The 15,095-nt window shown below is 35.4% G+C and overlaps 1 protein-coding gene across 2 annotated transcripts in view; it reads left to right on the forward strand.

Annotated features, from left to right (window-relative positions):
• LOC150106468 (cytosol aminopeptidase-like) overlaps positions 1–15,095 on the forward strand; it is a 245,362-nt gene that overhangs the window by 202,877 nt on the left and 27,390 nt on the right. For both annotated transcript variants that reach the window (XM_090393141.1, XM_090393142.1), the window contains 2 exons: positions 4,021–4,100; positions 13,890–14,036. In XM_090393141.1, coding sequence (XP_090249267.1) covers positions 4,021–4,100; positions 13,890–14,036 — 227 coding nt within the window. The remainder of the gene's footprint in view (positions 1–4,020; positions 4,101–13,889; positions 14,037–15,095) is intronic.

Consider the following 15,095-nt stretch of genomic DNA (forward strand, 5'->3'; position numbering starts at 1 on the left):
TATTCTTCCATTGTTGCCATGATCTTCCTGTAGGTTGCCTTCTATTAGGTCTCATGTTCAGTGCTTACCTAACTGTTCTTTCCACATGTCCAAGCTATCTTTTGTAAGCTGTGATTTCATCATTTGGTAGTTGGGATCTGTATAGTTGCTATATCTCTTGATTGTCTTCTTCTCCACTGTTCTGTAGTGTTATCTTTTACAGATTCAGAGACTTAGTTTAGTTCTTGTTCATTTTTGTTCAAGAGGATTTTAAAGCATAATAAATGATGTAGTGATGAATAATAAGTTCTGAATTTTACTTGTCTTCTGCATTTATTTTCTTATTTGTAGTAGTTAATGTTCCAAGATATTTGAAGGATGTAGCATTTTTAAATTTCTAGTTATCAATAATAAACTGGTCAATTTCCCCTTAGTTTCATTTCTACATCTGAAGTCTGCATATGGGGAAAAATAATAATTGGTATGCTAGAGAAAGTGCAGAGGAGATCAGCCATGTTAATATATTTGACACGATTGGCTATTCTCATGTGGTAAGATTAGGTATGCAGGTTACATACTTTAGAAATAAGATTTATTATTATCTTCAGACCTCCATTGCAGGAGGTCTATCACACATGCAGTTCATCATACATTCTCTGCAGCCACCACACTCTTGGACGATGAGTTCCAATCACTCTTCATCTAAAAAACCTGCTTCTCACACCCTTGCTGACATCCTCCATATGCAGCTTCCAGGGATGACCTCATTCTTCTCCCCCATCTCCCAGTATTCTATGAAAAACCTTGTCAACATTAATCTGATAAAAAAAAATCTTACCAACTTATATGTCTCTATCATATCTCCCCCCCCCCCTTCCTTCCTATCCACTAGGCTTTGCAAATTGCATTTCTCAACCTTTCTTTATACTCAACATTTCAGAGACTAGAAACCACTTTCATCAATTGCCCCTGAATCCTTACCAATATTTCTTCATCCTTTAAAAAAAAAAAAAAACCAGTGATCAGATCTCTGCACAGTAGTCCTTGTGTGGTCTAATCAAGCCCTTATACAATGGAACCATAATCTCCTTACTTCTATAAGGTAGTGTCTCTGCATCATTGCTAAAATGTTATGTTGTCTTTGCAATTTTATCGGTGTGCCACCTAAATTTTAGGTCCTTAACCACAATCACCCTCCGATCTCTTATTTCCTCCACCTCCTCCAATATATACTTCCAGTTGTATTCCTTGCATCCCATCTTTGTTTTCCATATTTTAAAACCTTATACATTTTGCAACAGTGAACTGGCAAATTCCACTCCAGTGCTCATTCACTCAGTCTATTCAAATCCTCTTGTAAAGTCACGACATCTGCTCTTCTTCTCATTCCATACTTCCAAACTTCACATAATCTGCAAATAACTGAATATCTCCATTCACACCTTCCCCAATATCATTAACATACAGATTAAGCAGCAATGGCTCTAAAGCAGACCCTTGAAGCACACTACTAGTGACACCACACCTCTTCTGGAATATTGTGTCCCCATAGACAACTTGCTGATACATATCATATAACAATCTCCAATCCAATGTGATAATCTCTTATCCAACCCCAACGATTCCAGTTTAACTGTCAACTTAGCTCATTATAAGGTTTAATGGAATGAATACAGCACATTTAAATAATTAAACATGTTTAATCAATCTTATATTGCATTGTATTCATTCTATTAAACCTTATAATGATTTCAAACCAGCATGTAAGTTGAAATAGCCAACTGAGACGAACTACTGGAAACATTAAAATTAGTTTTTAATCCTTTCCTAGTGTTGTAAATATTCCATTAAACCTCCAATATGATGTCCTCCTAGCACTTAAGCCTTAACACTCGAAAACTTCACTTTGGAAGCATGTTGTAAAACAGTTTAGATATATGTCTTTGAAAATGCATCATAGGATCAATACTAGTAATAAACTTATTTACTAGTATTTATTTAATGATGTTCCCCTATGTAATTGCCTCTGTAGCACAATTGGAAGAACGACGGTACATTGCACCCTTCGATTGGAATAGGCCTAAGTTCGATTCTCAGAGGAATCTTTATTTGGACAGGAGGAATCTTTATCAAGATGATTTCAATCGAAGGTGAGTTAGCCGATCTCAAATGGCGGTAGCAAGGTTTTTTTCTCCTGGAAACATGGGTTTTTCATCCCGCATACAGACAAATCAGCCCTTCAGAACACACGCAATTGACAGATAAAAAATACTAGTTGTTGTGGTGGTGGAGGTGGGCGGTAGATGCCGTTGATGGAGATGATTCGTAGTAGAGGTTTGGTGTAGTGGTTGAGACAGTTGTAGGTGTCCTCCCGCAATGAGTCTTTGGACTCCTTGGAGGTGTCAGGAATAATAATAATATATCAGCATTAGGAACATATCTCTGAGCCCAAGTTAATGTGACTGTTCTGAGTGTGGTAAGATTATCATGCTTCATAACAAAGGTGATTTATAGCTTACACTTCTCATATATGTTTTGATTAATGGCTGCACATGCATGCACGCCATTGTGACCAATAGGATGGTTAAAATAGCATTATTCCTGAGTTTTTGTTAGGACTATCTAGTTAGAGTGAGTTTCCTATTAATAGTATTTGCTGTAGTGAGAATTGACTATATAAGATATTTTTACATTTTTCCACTATTTGCATGCTAAGTGACAGTTTTAAACTAATGAAAGGTCATCATTGATTATACTTAAGAAAATACTGTTTTATGGTAATTCCGTACATGAGAGATTGCTCAACCTATGGTACATTAGCGCCATAGTTGTATAGAAAGTTGAGAAGAAACTTGTTAACAATGTACATTCAAGATGTATATTGTACTCTTTAGAAAATACATAACATGGAAGATTGTTCCAAAAGACAACAGAAGGAATGAATGAATGTAGAGGAAGAAAAATCTATTATTTGAGTATTTTATGCTGAATTTTGTGAAGTCTTAATAGATATAGGAGAGCAGAGGAATTATTGATGCCAATTCTGATGAAGAGTGACAGTGGAAATATCTGTGTGAAAGAGTTAATTGAAAAGCGATGAGTCATTCATTAACCTAATTGTTCTTTTCTGTGCTGAGTCAAATATTTTTAGGAAGCTCTTATGACATTAATCCAAGTATGAGAACAATATTCTGTGTTTGGACATGCTTGCAATTTATATATAATTAATATTTGTTATGAGGTAAAGTGCTGCCTCAAATGAAAAAGAAAACTTAATTTTTTTGGACACTGAGAAGGTAATTTTTGTAATACGTTTATGCTATGAGTGAAGATTAAAGTAATCCAATAAAGAGAAATCTCATCCTGTCTAGAGATTTGGGTATTGTAAAAAAGTAAGAGTGAAAGAAAAGGATTAATTTTTTATGAAAATAAAATTTGAGTTTTACTAGCATTAAAAGTAACAAGGTCATCAGATCCTGAATGAAGATGATTTAGAGATTGTAGAAATTGGTGATAATACATAATATTGCAAGATTGTTATCCAGAACTGTGATTGAATTTGTAATCAATTTGAAATTATTCTTCACTGCAGTTGAAATTTTCATCTTGATCTTCTTAATATCATAACTTCAGTTCCCTGTTACCAAGCAGCTTGATTTTATAGAATTGATGCTCTAATAGAGTGGTTAAGGCTATGTCTGTTAATTGTGAGTATTCTCTGGCTGGTTTGTCTGTCTGATGAAAAAACTCAAGTTTCTGGAAGTCAAAATCCTACCACCCATATATATGAGATCAGCTAACTCACATATAGTTGAAAAGCATTTGTATTGCTGGTAGGAGGTAACCCTTACCTACAATACAAAGATTCTTTGTACTGCAAGTAGGATTTGAACTGAGGTCTTCACCCAAAGGCCATCATCATCACTAACTTGAGTGTATTTACTGTATAATAATGGTGATACACAATAATATACTTTCATTGTATAAGAATAACATACAATAAAAAAATAATCATTTATGTGATTTTTTTTTTCTGTTTAGGTGCCATAGGGATTGCATTAGGATCTGGAGCAACTGCTGTTTTTACTACTTCCTCTGAAATGTGGAATGCTATTCATGAGGTAAGTGACAGTATTAGAACAGTTGTTAGCTTAATTTATGAAAAAATATTCAGTTACTCTCCATCTGTTTGAGTAAAACTTATTGAAATGTATTGATTTTTATAAATATTCAATATTTATATTTAAAGACTTTAGTGTTATTTTTACTGCAGATGATAATTTTTGTTATGGACATAGTCATGATGTATTTGACTCCTATTGAACAAATATACATTTGAACCTTTTTTTCCTCAATCTCTCTCTCTGAATTACTAATTTGTAATCATGTACAGTGCATCTGGTTTTCCTTTTAGGCACCAGATTACATCTCATTTGTAAATGGGGATTGATATATAGCTGTGATGTGTGATCAAGAAGCCCTAATAGAAGCAGCCAGCAATACAACAAAAACCGTAATAGCAAAAATACGTAGAGGTGTAAGACAGAGGTGCTCTCTTTCACCCATATTGCTTAATCTGTACATTGAAGATGCAATAAATAAACTGAAAGAACTAATAGAAACCAGAACTAAGATAAATGGAATTGATATTAACTGGCTGCGGTTTGCAGATGATATAGCAGTTTTAGCTGATAACAAAAACAAACTGAAAGTCACCCTAACAAAGATGAAAGAAATCTTCACACAGTACAGCCTAAAAATTAATTATAAGAAAACAAAATTATTAATTACAAGTAAAGCAAATCCAATGAAAATAAATCGGGGAAATAAATAATAACCTACTACAACAGGTATTCTCTTTTAAATACCTTGGAAGTCTTATCACAGAAGATGGAAGAAACCAATCAGATATTAAAGCACGAATAATCCTAGCCAAAAAAGCATTCTATAACAGAAGAAACATTTTTACCAGTAAAGGACTGGACTCTAACAAAACAAGACATGAAAAAGTTGGAGGCATTTGAAATTTGGTGCTGGAGAAAGATGATGAAAATTAGTTGGACAGAAAAGAAAAGTAATGAAGAAGTTCTGAATATAGTTCATGAAGAGCGGTCATTAATGAAACACATCAATAAGAGAAGAAAAAGCCTAATTGGACACCATTTGAAGCATGGGGGACTGATTACAGAAATAATGGAGGGGACTATAGAAGGGAAGAGGCCACGAGGCAGACCAAGAATTTCATATATAAATAACATAATGTTGCTAACTGGCGCTAAGAGTTATGAAGAGATAAAAAGGAAGTCACGAGACAGGATGTTGTGATGTGCTGCTATATTTACCAATTTTCGGATTGATGCACCAAAGAAGAGAAGAGTGTGATAGACAGTTGAAGTTCAGAGAGCACATTCCAGAAGTTTGCAGATGCCATATGATTACTTGGATGTTGAAAAACATGCTAACAAGTAGGGATAGTGAGGTTATTATTCCTCTTTTATAAAGCTAGGATTTGGATGCATCTTAACTATAAGACTCCTGCAGATTTTCTATAACATAATAACAAAGGATGCTTGGCATATCATTGTGGATTATTGGTAATCACTTCAGTTATGGAATGGATTATAAAGTGGTGAATTTCATGATTAGTTGTATACAAATGAGGTTTCTAGAGCAATTGCTCTTTAATTTTTAAGCAACTGCTGTGAATGTGTCATCCAAAATGCTTGAAAATGGAAGCTGATTTGATTAAAATCATTTGAACAATGTTATTTGGAGAAGTGCGTGAGAAATGAGAGACTCCCTTACAATTTCCAATGAATAGTCTGCATAGAAGGAATGGATGTGAGTTTGTGGATGGGCAGAGTGAGTTTGAGGGAAGAATGGATTGTATAAGAGGGATGACCTGCACTTAAATGAGTTTGGTATCAAGATTCTTGTAGATAGGCTTATACGTTGGTAACACATGACTATTAAATTATTTAAGGAATTTACAACGTATACTGGAATATTAATTAAAAGAAACTTTAATAAATACCTTCTATATTATGACACGTGCACGCAGGCTCTACAAAAAGCAAATGAAGCAGAAGAGAGAAAACTACTGTTGTTTCTAGAATACTTTGGAAGAAAGCCACGTTAATACACCGCAGCAAATTTAAATGTGAAAGATTATTCATGGAATCAGCCTCAGCTCTAAAAACTTTCCAAACCTCAACAAATTTGTGTGCATGAGACTGCCCTAAATTTGGGAAGCTTGCATTTTGAGAACTTCAGCCCAATAGCCAAGACAACCCAATATAGCCTGCTAGGGGGAAACTTTAGGACTCTAGAAACAACAATAGTTTTCTCTCTTCTGCTTCATTTGCTTTTTGTAGTGCCTGCGTGCACATGTCATAGTTGTATGTTCCCATGAAGATGGTAATGTGACATTGCCGAAATATAGGAGGAATTTATTAAAGTTTATTTTAATTAATATTTCAGTATACGTTGTAAATTCCTTAAATAATTTAATAGTCATGGTATCAAGAGTTTTGAAAAATTATTAATTGGTATATGAGACCTAACACAGAGAGTCAGGGAAACTAAATTATGATGGGAGAAATGGTGAGAATCTGTATGTAAGAACAACAGTGTTATGTAACTGTGTTAGTGATGGGAATGGACATTATCATGGAAATGATTATGAGGAGAGAACGATTTTGTGTTCGTCTGGTTTGCAAGTTGTCCAACTGTGTCAGTGTTATGAGTATACAGGAAAGCGTGCAAGATTGTTGAAGTTCAAAGGAATGGGTGCGAGCAAACTCGCATCCATTCCTTCGATTTTTCAATTTATTATGATTGTTCAACTTATTATGTCTGAACATAAATGCTAGGGGTATATGATGCCAAGTCTCACCAATGCTAGGCATTGGTGAGACTTGGCATTAGAAGCAGACACAGTAACTAGTATTGAGTATAAAGGGTACAAAAATTTTTGGAAAATTAGACAGGATAGAAGAGGAAGGTATGTGCTGCTAATGATATTGGATTACTAGAATCCAGTTAGCATTGAGGCTGAAGTTTTAGTTTGAAGTCGGGTGCGAGTTGAAGACTAACAAAATCAAATGCATAGTGGTTGTGGTTATAGACCTAGTGGATCGGTTGCTAGTGACAAAAATGCATCACTAAATAAAGATGATGGATAAGAAACTAATAATCATAATGGGAGAATAATTATCCAAACATTGAGTGGGTAACAATAAAATCTCATGAGAAAAATGAAACTCAATTTATTGAGCTCTTGCAAGCAATTTCCTCAAGTAGCATATAACAGAAGGAACTCAAGTTTAAAGAGTGTTAGATTTCATTATAGTGTCAAGTGGTTTCGTAAGTGGTTAGAGAGATGTAACTATTCTGTCTCTGGTTGGTGACAGTGATCATGCAGTGCTCACTTGGAAAGTGGCCAAGTTTATGAATTTTCCATTCAGAAAAGGTTACATGCTGTGAACTACAAAGCAGGAAATTATGACCAACTGAGGAGTATACTGGATTCTGCACCTGGTATTGGTTGTTGGATGGGAAGCATTTAAAAAATACTTAAATGATGCAATATCAGAATGTGTCCCCAGACTTGGAAGAATAAATACAGTTTGAGTATTTTAGTCAGTGGATGTGTAATCTAATTAAGCAAGAGATTCATAAGAAAAAAAATGATGTGGAAGGAAATACTGTGTGCATAAGGATGATGTCAGTTATGAAAGTTATAAGGATCAGGCCAGAAGAGTCACAACTGTTGTACATAAAGCTAAGTCTGAGTATAAAAAGAAACTGACTCTGCAAGCCAAAGACAAGCCAAAACGAATAAAGGGCATACCGCAAGTGAAAGAAAGAATGAATATGAAAGAATAACTCTGCTGAATGCAGATGGACATGCACAAGAGATTGTTCATCTAATGAGTGTCCACTTTGATAAAAGCTATCAACCTGGTGTATGCAACATTGAGCTCACTGCTACCTCTTCACAGGATGAAGAAACTGAGATGTATGAGGAGATGGTACTAGAGCTGTTGCAAAAATTGAATAAGAATTTGGCACTAGGGACTGATGGGATATCAGCACAGATGCTAAAAGAGTGTTCAGGTGAATTGTCTATTACTTTGACCAGGCTATGTAATTTGTCTTAAAACAAGGAAGATTCTGCAGGAGTGGAAAGAATATATGGTAATCCCATTGCACAAGTGATGATTCAAGGGTAGTACAAAGACTGATATATCCAACTATCAATCAATCATTATCTCTCAAGAGTGATGGTGAAGATTGTAGAAAAGTTGGTTAGGGCTCGCATTCAGAGAAAATGGGTTGAGAGAGAATCTATTTTGCAACGAACAGCATAGGTTTACTAAGGTGATGTTTTTAGCAACTTGCTCACATTCTATAATAATGTTACCATTGAGCTAGACAAGGGAAATGGATACACCATGATACTTTTGACAGATTATGGCATGGAAGACTGTTACATAAATTAGAGAACATGGAATTGGATTATAAAATATTTGTGTTGATAAGAGGATGGCTGATGGACAGATATCAAAAAGTGTTGTACGGGGGATATGAGTCTGTAATATTTAAGCCGTGAGATCATGGCTCCGACTGTCGCCTGAGAACCTTACTGCATATTTTCATGCGAGGGTAAAGGACAGTGGGCTCAGGGTTCCATCACTTAGATGGCTGATCCCACCCCTCCAGATGTCCAGAATTGCGAAGTTAGAACTATCTTCTTCCCCTATCTGCAGATAGGCTTTCTATAGCCCATTAATACAAGAAGACTTTAGGCAGGCTAAAGGCTGGTCCCATTATCAAGGTACCTTAATTGAGTCAGCACCTGCAGAACACAAGAGATGGGCATCTCTGCTGCACTGTTCTGTAGATGGTGCTCCTTTAAAAGAGTCATATCTGGTGCCTCCCCAGCTTGATTGGATAAGGGATGGCACCAGACTCCTCCCTGGGTTCGAGTACATTGACCTTATCAGGACGAGGATCAATGTCCTGCCCACTCGAGCCCGCACAGCTCAATGGGGTAGTGATGACTTCAAACTGTATGGCTGGCTGCCACTACAGTGAGACATTCTCATATAGCCCAGTGGTGCTTCCGCACCCATGGGGTCCGTGTGCGGAGGCATGATGCCATGGTCTCCATTCTGAACAACCGCTTTAAGAACAAAGGTTGGGAGACCGCAGGTTTGCATAAGCCAGGCTTAGTGATTAAAAGAGATGGTGACGTTTGGGTAGTTGATGCCTAGGTGGTGGGAACAGGGGCCCACTAGCCTATAGCCATAATAATAAGGTAAACTATTATAAGAATAACCAAGATCTAGTTAGTAAGATATGGGAGGAGGTAACTGCGAGGTTTACCAGCACCACCATCTCTTTACATGACGTATGGAGCACAGATAACTATAAGCTTGGGCTTATGCAGAAGGATATAAAAGTTCTTTCCTTGAGGGCCCTACAGGGCACACCGGTGGCATGGCTTTGCCACCAGAGAATGACTACAATGATAACTAGCACAGGCATAGGGTAAAACACTTGTAAAGGCTTAAGCCTATATCAAGTCTGGCCGTGATGTAAGGGTAGTACTGCCCATAACCAATACAAAGATTAATAAAAAAAATAATAATAAATAAATAAAAAATAACCAGTGGTGTAACACAAGGATCAGTCCTTGGTCCACTATTATTCAATCTGAATGTTAATAACTTTGGGAACTATTTAACAGGTGACATATACCTATTTTCTGATGATGCAAAGACAGGCAAAGTAATTAGGAATGCAGCTAATATGCAGTACTTGAAGGACTATTTGAATAAGCTGGAATTGTGGGCATGTGAAAATGGCTGTTGGTTCGGTGTTATTATATATAAAGTCATGTAATTCGGTTTGATTATGATAGAAGAAACTGATCAAGGTTAGGGATCTTGGAGTTTTAGTAGATAGGAGGTTGAAGCTCAATGGGCATATGTAGCAATGATGGCAAATACAACTCAAAGGATAATTGCAATACTGAAATGCACATTGACATGTAAAGATGAGGAAGACATTTTGTTTCTTTACAAGGCCTTGATAAGACCTCACTTGGCCTATTGTGTTTGGTCTCCTGGTGTCTGTGGTGATTCTAATGCAAAGGAGAGTATTAAAATATTAGGATTGTGGAATACTTACAATGATTGAGAATTTGTGAACTGAATACACTAGCAGACATGAGACAGAGGGATGATATGATTAAGACATACATACATCTGAAAGGGTTATACAGGATACCAGTAGATGGAATTTTTCATTTTATGGAAGCTGGGGAATGAATAAAGGGTATCCTTAGAAGTTGAGAATGAATGCTGTCAAGAAGGGAGTGAGAGAGCGACATTTTTCTCTCATAGACTGGTGCATGATTGAAATAGATTGCCATTAAACATTGTGTGTGTAAGTGCGAATTAATTCTAGAACAATATAATAGCTAAACAAACACGCATAATAACTACAGTAATAAGTAAATATTTCATCCTAAGTATCTTAGGACATCGTCAGTACAGTTAATTCAAACAATATTATGAATAACATACAGTTAGGGTGCATGATTACAATGGAATCCCAATATGCTTGCAGTAGTTTGTTATAGAATTAAATTAAAATATATCTGGAGGGGGGGAAAAAATTACATTAAAATAAGTTAACATATATAAAAATTATTTTATACAATTTTTTATGACAATTTCCCATACTTTAGGAATAGCAAGAACATCATTACGGTTTAGATTTGGTCTGTGAAGTAGGGCTTCAGCACTTTCTTTATATAAACGTTTATGTTTATCTAGAGATCTATGTAGAAGTTTGGTCTTTTCCCAATGGATCCTATTGCTTGGGTTTTCAACTCCGTGTTGTGTGAGGCCAGATTTCTGTGGTTTGATAAGACGGATATGGTCTTGATGTTCCGGAATGCATTTATGAGTAGATCTACCTGTTCATAAGACAATTTACAGGAGCATGGAACCTTGTACATGTCAGGTATCATCAGAGGTGAGAGTTTGTCTTTAGGAGAAGGTAACAAGTTATAGATCTAGTTGATTGGTTTGTAAGTAGTAGCAAGGTTTGTATTTCTTCATAATTTTTGAAAGAAGTTCGGAGATGCCTTTGACATAAGGTATGGGATTCCTATGGACTTGTTCTTTTCTAAGTTGATGTGTGGGGAAGTGACTGATGATTTTTTGAGTTGTTTTAAGATTGTATCCATTTAGATACAATCTTAAAGAAAAAATTTACAAGCAAGAGGAAGGAACAGCAATACTCCCTTATCACCAAACTTAGCAAACCTGTTTCTAGAATACATTGAAGAAAAAATTTTCACTTCTAAACCCAAACCAAAAATTTGGCTACGATATGTCGATGACGTCTTTGCTGTCTGGGGTCATTCCAAACAAGAACTACACCTGTTTCTAGATAAAATAAATCTTCATCCTTGCATCAAATTTACTCTAGAAAAAGAATCTCCACAGGGTATCTCCTTTCTGGATTTACACATCCAAAGAAAAGAAGATGGTTCCATCTCCACTTCTGCCTATTGCAAGCCGACATTTTCAGGTCGCTACATTCACAATTCTTCTGCTCATCATCCATCTCAAAAATTTGGCAGCATTAAATCATTGGTAACCAGAACACACAGATTCTGAAGAAGCTCTAAACCAAGAATTGGAAATAATCAAAAATATGGATACAATCTTAAAACAACTTAAAAAAAAAATCATCAGTCACTTCCTCACACATCAACCTAGACAAGAACAAGTCCATAGGAATCCCATACCTTATGTCAAAGGCATCTCCGAACGTCTTTCAAAAATTATGAAGAAATACAAACTTGCTACTACCTACAAACCAATCAACCAGATCTATAACTTGTTACCTTCTCCTAAAGACAAACTCTCACCTCTGATGCTACCTGGCATGTACGAGGTTCCATTCTCCTGTTAATTGTCTTACTATGGACAGACAGGTAGATCTGTTCATAAACGCATTTCGGAACATCAAGCCCATATCCGTCTTATCAAACCATAGGATCCATTGGGAAAAGACCAAACTTCTACATAGATCTTTATATAAAGATCTATAGAAGTATAAAGAAAGTACTGAAGCCCTACTTCACAGACCAAATCTAAACCGTAATGACGTTCATACGATTCCTAAAGTATGGGAAATTGTCATAAAAAATTGTCTAAATTAATTTCTGTATATGTTATCTTATTTTAATGTAATCTTTTTTTTTTCTTCCAGATATATTTTAATTTAATTCTACAACACATTACTGCACACATTTTGGGATTCATTGTAATCATGTGCCCTAACTGTATGTTATTCCTAGTATTCTTTGAATTAACTATACTGACTATGTCCTAAGATACTTAGGATGAAATATTTACTTAATAAAACTTATTACTGTGGTTATTACACATGTCTGTTTAGTCATGAATTCTCCACAGTTTCATTGTACAATAAAATATAATAGCTGTTGCAGGTAGTATGTGCCCCCCTCCCCCTTGATGAGTCCCTGATTCCCTGGAGGTCTCTCTTAATAATAATGAAATTAAGCAGAGAAAAAAAAATAGCTATATTTCTAATTAGATCCAAATTGATTTAATGGTACAACCTGCAAAGGAGTGACCCCTACATTCCTTTTCCATTCATTTTAATTTAATCGGGCAAATTTCAGACAGATAGATATTAAACACTGTCAGTGTTTAATATCTGTCTGTCTGAAACATCATGAAATTTCATGTCTGAAATTTCATGATAGTACTACATGAAAAAGTTACACTGTTACTAATTTTTATCCATATAAATTGTTATTTGTCAAAATTCCAACATTATCAGATTATATTTCTGTCTTCTAAGGCACTTTTTACTGTATCGAATCCAACTAGGTCTTTGGATCTTTTTCTGCCAATCTGGCAAAGATTAACAAAACACTTGTTTTGTTAATCTTTCCTCTTCCATTCTGTTTAAGTGACCATACCATCTGGGATTAGTTCTGCTAACACATTCCTGAATGCTAACAATGGCTAGTTCTTTCCTAATATCTGCATTTTTCATGTGATACCATCAGTGATGCCATCTGTGGTCTCCAGTCTTTGATCAAGTGTTTTATTTCTAACCTGGCTCTCAGATCTTTCAACACTGTCTTGTATATACAGTTAATTTAGTGTTTTGACTAATGTTTTTCTTATTCCATATAAATTTATTCAGCTGACTTGTCTATGTCCATATCTAATTTGCCATCTTCACTAAAAATTGCACCTAAATAACTGAAATTTTTTGCTTGTTTTCTATAGGTTTGCCATTCAGTTATTGTTTTCAATATTTCTGCCTATTTTCATTATCTTTGTCTTATTATTGCTGATTTTCATACCAAATTTATTACAACGGTTATTCAATTTATTCAGAAGTATAACATCATCTGCAGAAAGTAAAGAGCTAAGATCAACATTGTTAATTCTGTAAACAGTGAACTTTTTTGAGCCACTTCAAGTCTTGAGTAAGTAAACAGGGTGATGAAATTCATCTGCCACCATTAGCAAACATTCCTGTCAATGATGGATTCAAACTCAGACCCTATTGATTGGAAAACATGTTATCCACTCTGCAAATCTAGGCTAGCAAATTACTATAGTGAGATATTGCACAGCACAATCAGAGAGTTGTCTTTTACTGTCATTTTTATAGAAATATACTGAAAATCTCCTGCCTTCCCTTCCCTACATTCTGTATTGACTACATACTAATGTTATATTGCAACTAGTTACCACAAAGAATAATAAGTACTTTTCTAATAAAAGAACTGTTTAGCATGTTGAAAGATAATTTTTATATATGTTACTATTCAAATACAGGCTGGTTCAAAAACTGGTGATAGAGTCTGGCGAATGCCTCTCTTTAAGCACTATACAAAACAGGTGGAGGGCACTTTAGCAGATCTGAACAATATTGGAAAAAATGCTAGGGCAGGTGGTGCTTGTACTGCTGCTGCTTTTCTTAAGGTATAGTATATATATATATATATAATTTGTGATGTCAGGCATTCATATATATATATAATAATCAAATTATTGAATATGGAGAGTTTGCATTTTAACAGATTAATGCAAATATCACAATAAATGCAATATTGTATTTTTTGTGATTACCTTGATGGACTTGTGTTTCACTCAGGATTTCTCCATGAGTGCAGGTCACAAAGATGCCTCCAACGATCTCAATCTTGAGTCTCTCTTTTCCATGTTATACCCATAGATTTCGTTAGTGGATCTTCCCATCTTGTATGTGGTCTTCCTGCTTTTCTCTTTATTCTTGGTTGCTAGTTGAGTATTCTATATGTCCATCTGTTATCCCTGAGTCTGGCTATGTGACCTGCCCATCTTATCTTGCTTTCAGATACTGCGGTTACCACATCTTTTATGCCTGATCTCTTTCTTAGTTCCGTGTTTCTAACATGTTCCATTTTGCTGATGTTACAAATCCTGCGTTCTATTGCACGCAGAATTATTCTGAGAGTTTCTTCTTCTTTTCTTGTCATGTTCCATGTTTCTGATCCATATGTGAGTGATGGAAGAATGTCACTATTAAATAATTTGCCTTCGCAGAGATGTCAAGATTTGGATCAGTAAGTGTTTCTTTTAGTCTTGAATGATAGCCATGCAGCTTTCTTTCTTTTTGCTAGTTCTTTAGATAAATCATTTTTATTGTTTGTCCTGAGTAATTGTAGGAGTCGACCCGTTCTATAGGAATGCCATCAATACATAGGTGACTGTCACTTGAGTAGATGTTTTTGATCCATTTTGTTTTTCTAGATTCATTTCTAAGCCTATCTTACTGCTGTTTGTGTATATTTTTTCACCAAATCAAATGCTTTTTTAAAATCAATAAAGAGGAAACATGGAGGGATTCGGTATTCTCTGCATTTTTCTGTTATTTGTGAAATGACCTGGATATGATCTATTGAGAAGCCTTCTGAATCCTGCCTGCTCTCTACTGGAGTTGTCTTCGAGAGTTGGATTCTGTTCAGTATTACTCTGTTCATGATTTTATATATGTGAGAG

Source organism: Typopeltis vanoorti, chromosome 5, assembly GCF_054136105.1.
Source record: "Typopeltis vanoorti isolate ZY-2024b chromosome 5, IOZ_Tvanoo_1.0, whole genome shotgun sequence".
Lineage (NCBI taxonomy): Eukaryota > Metazoa > Arthropoda > Arachnida > Uropygi > Thelyphonidae > Typopeltis > Typopeltis vanoorti.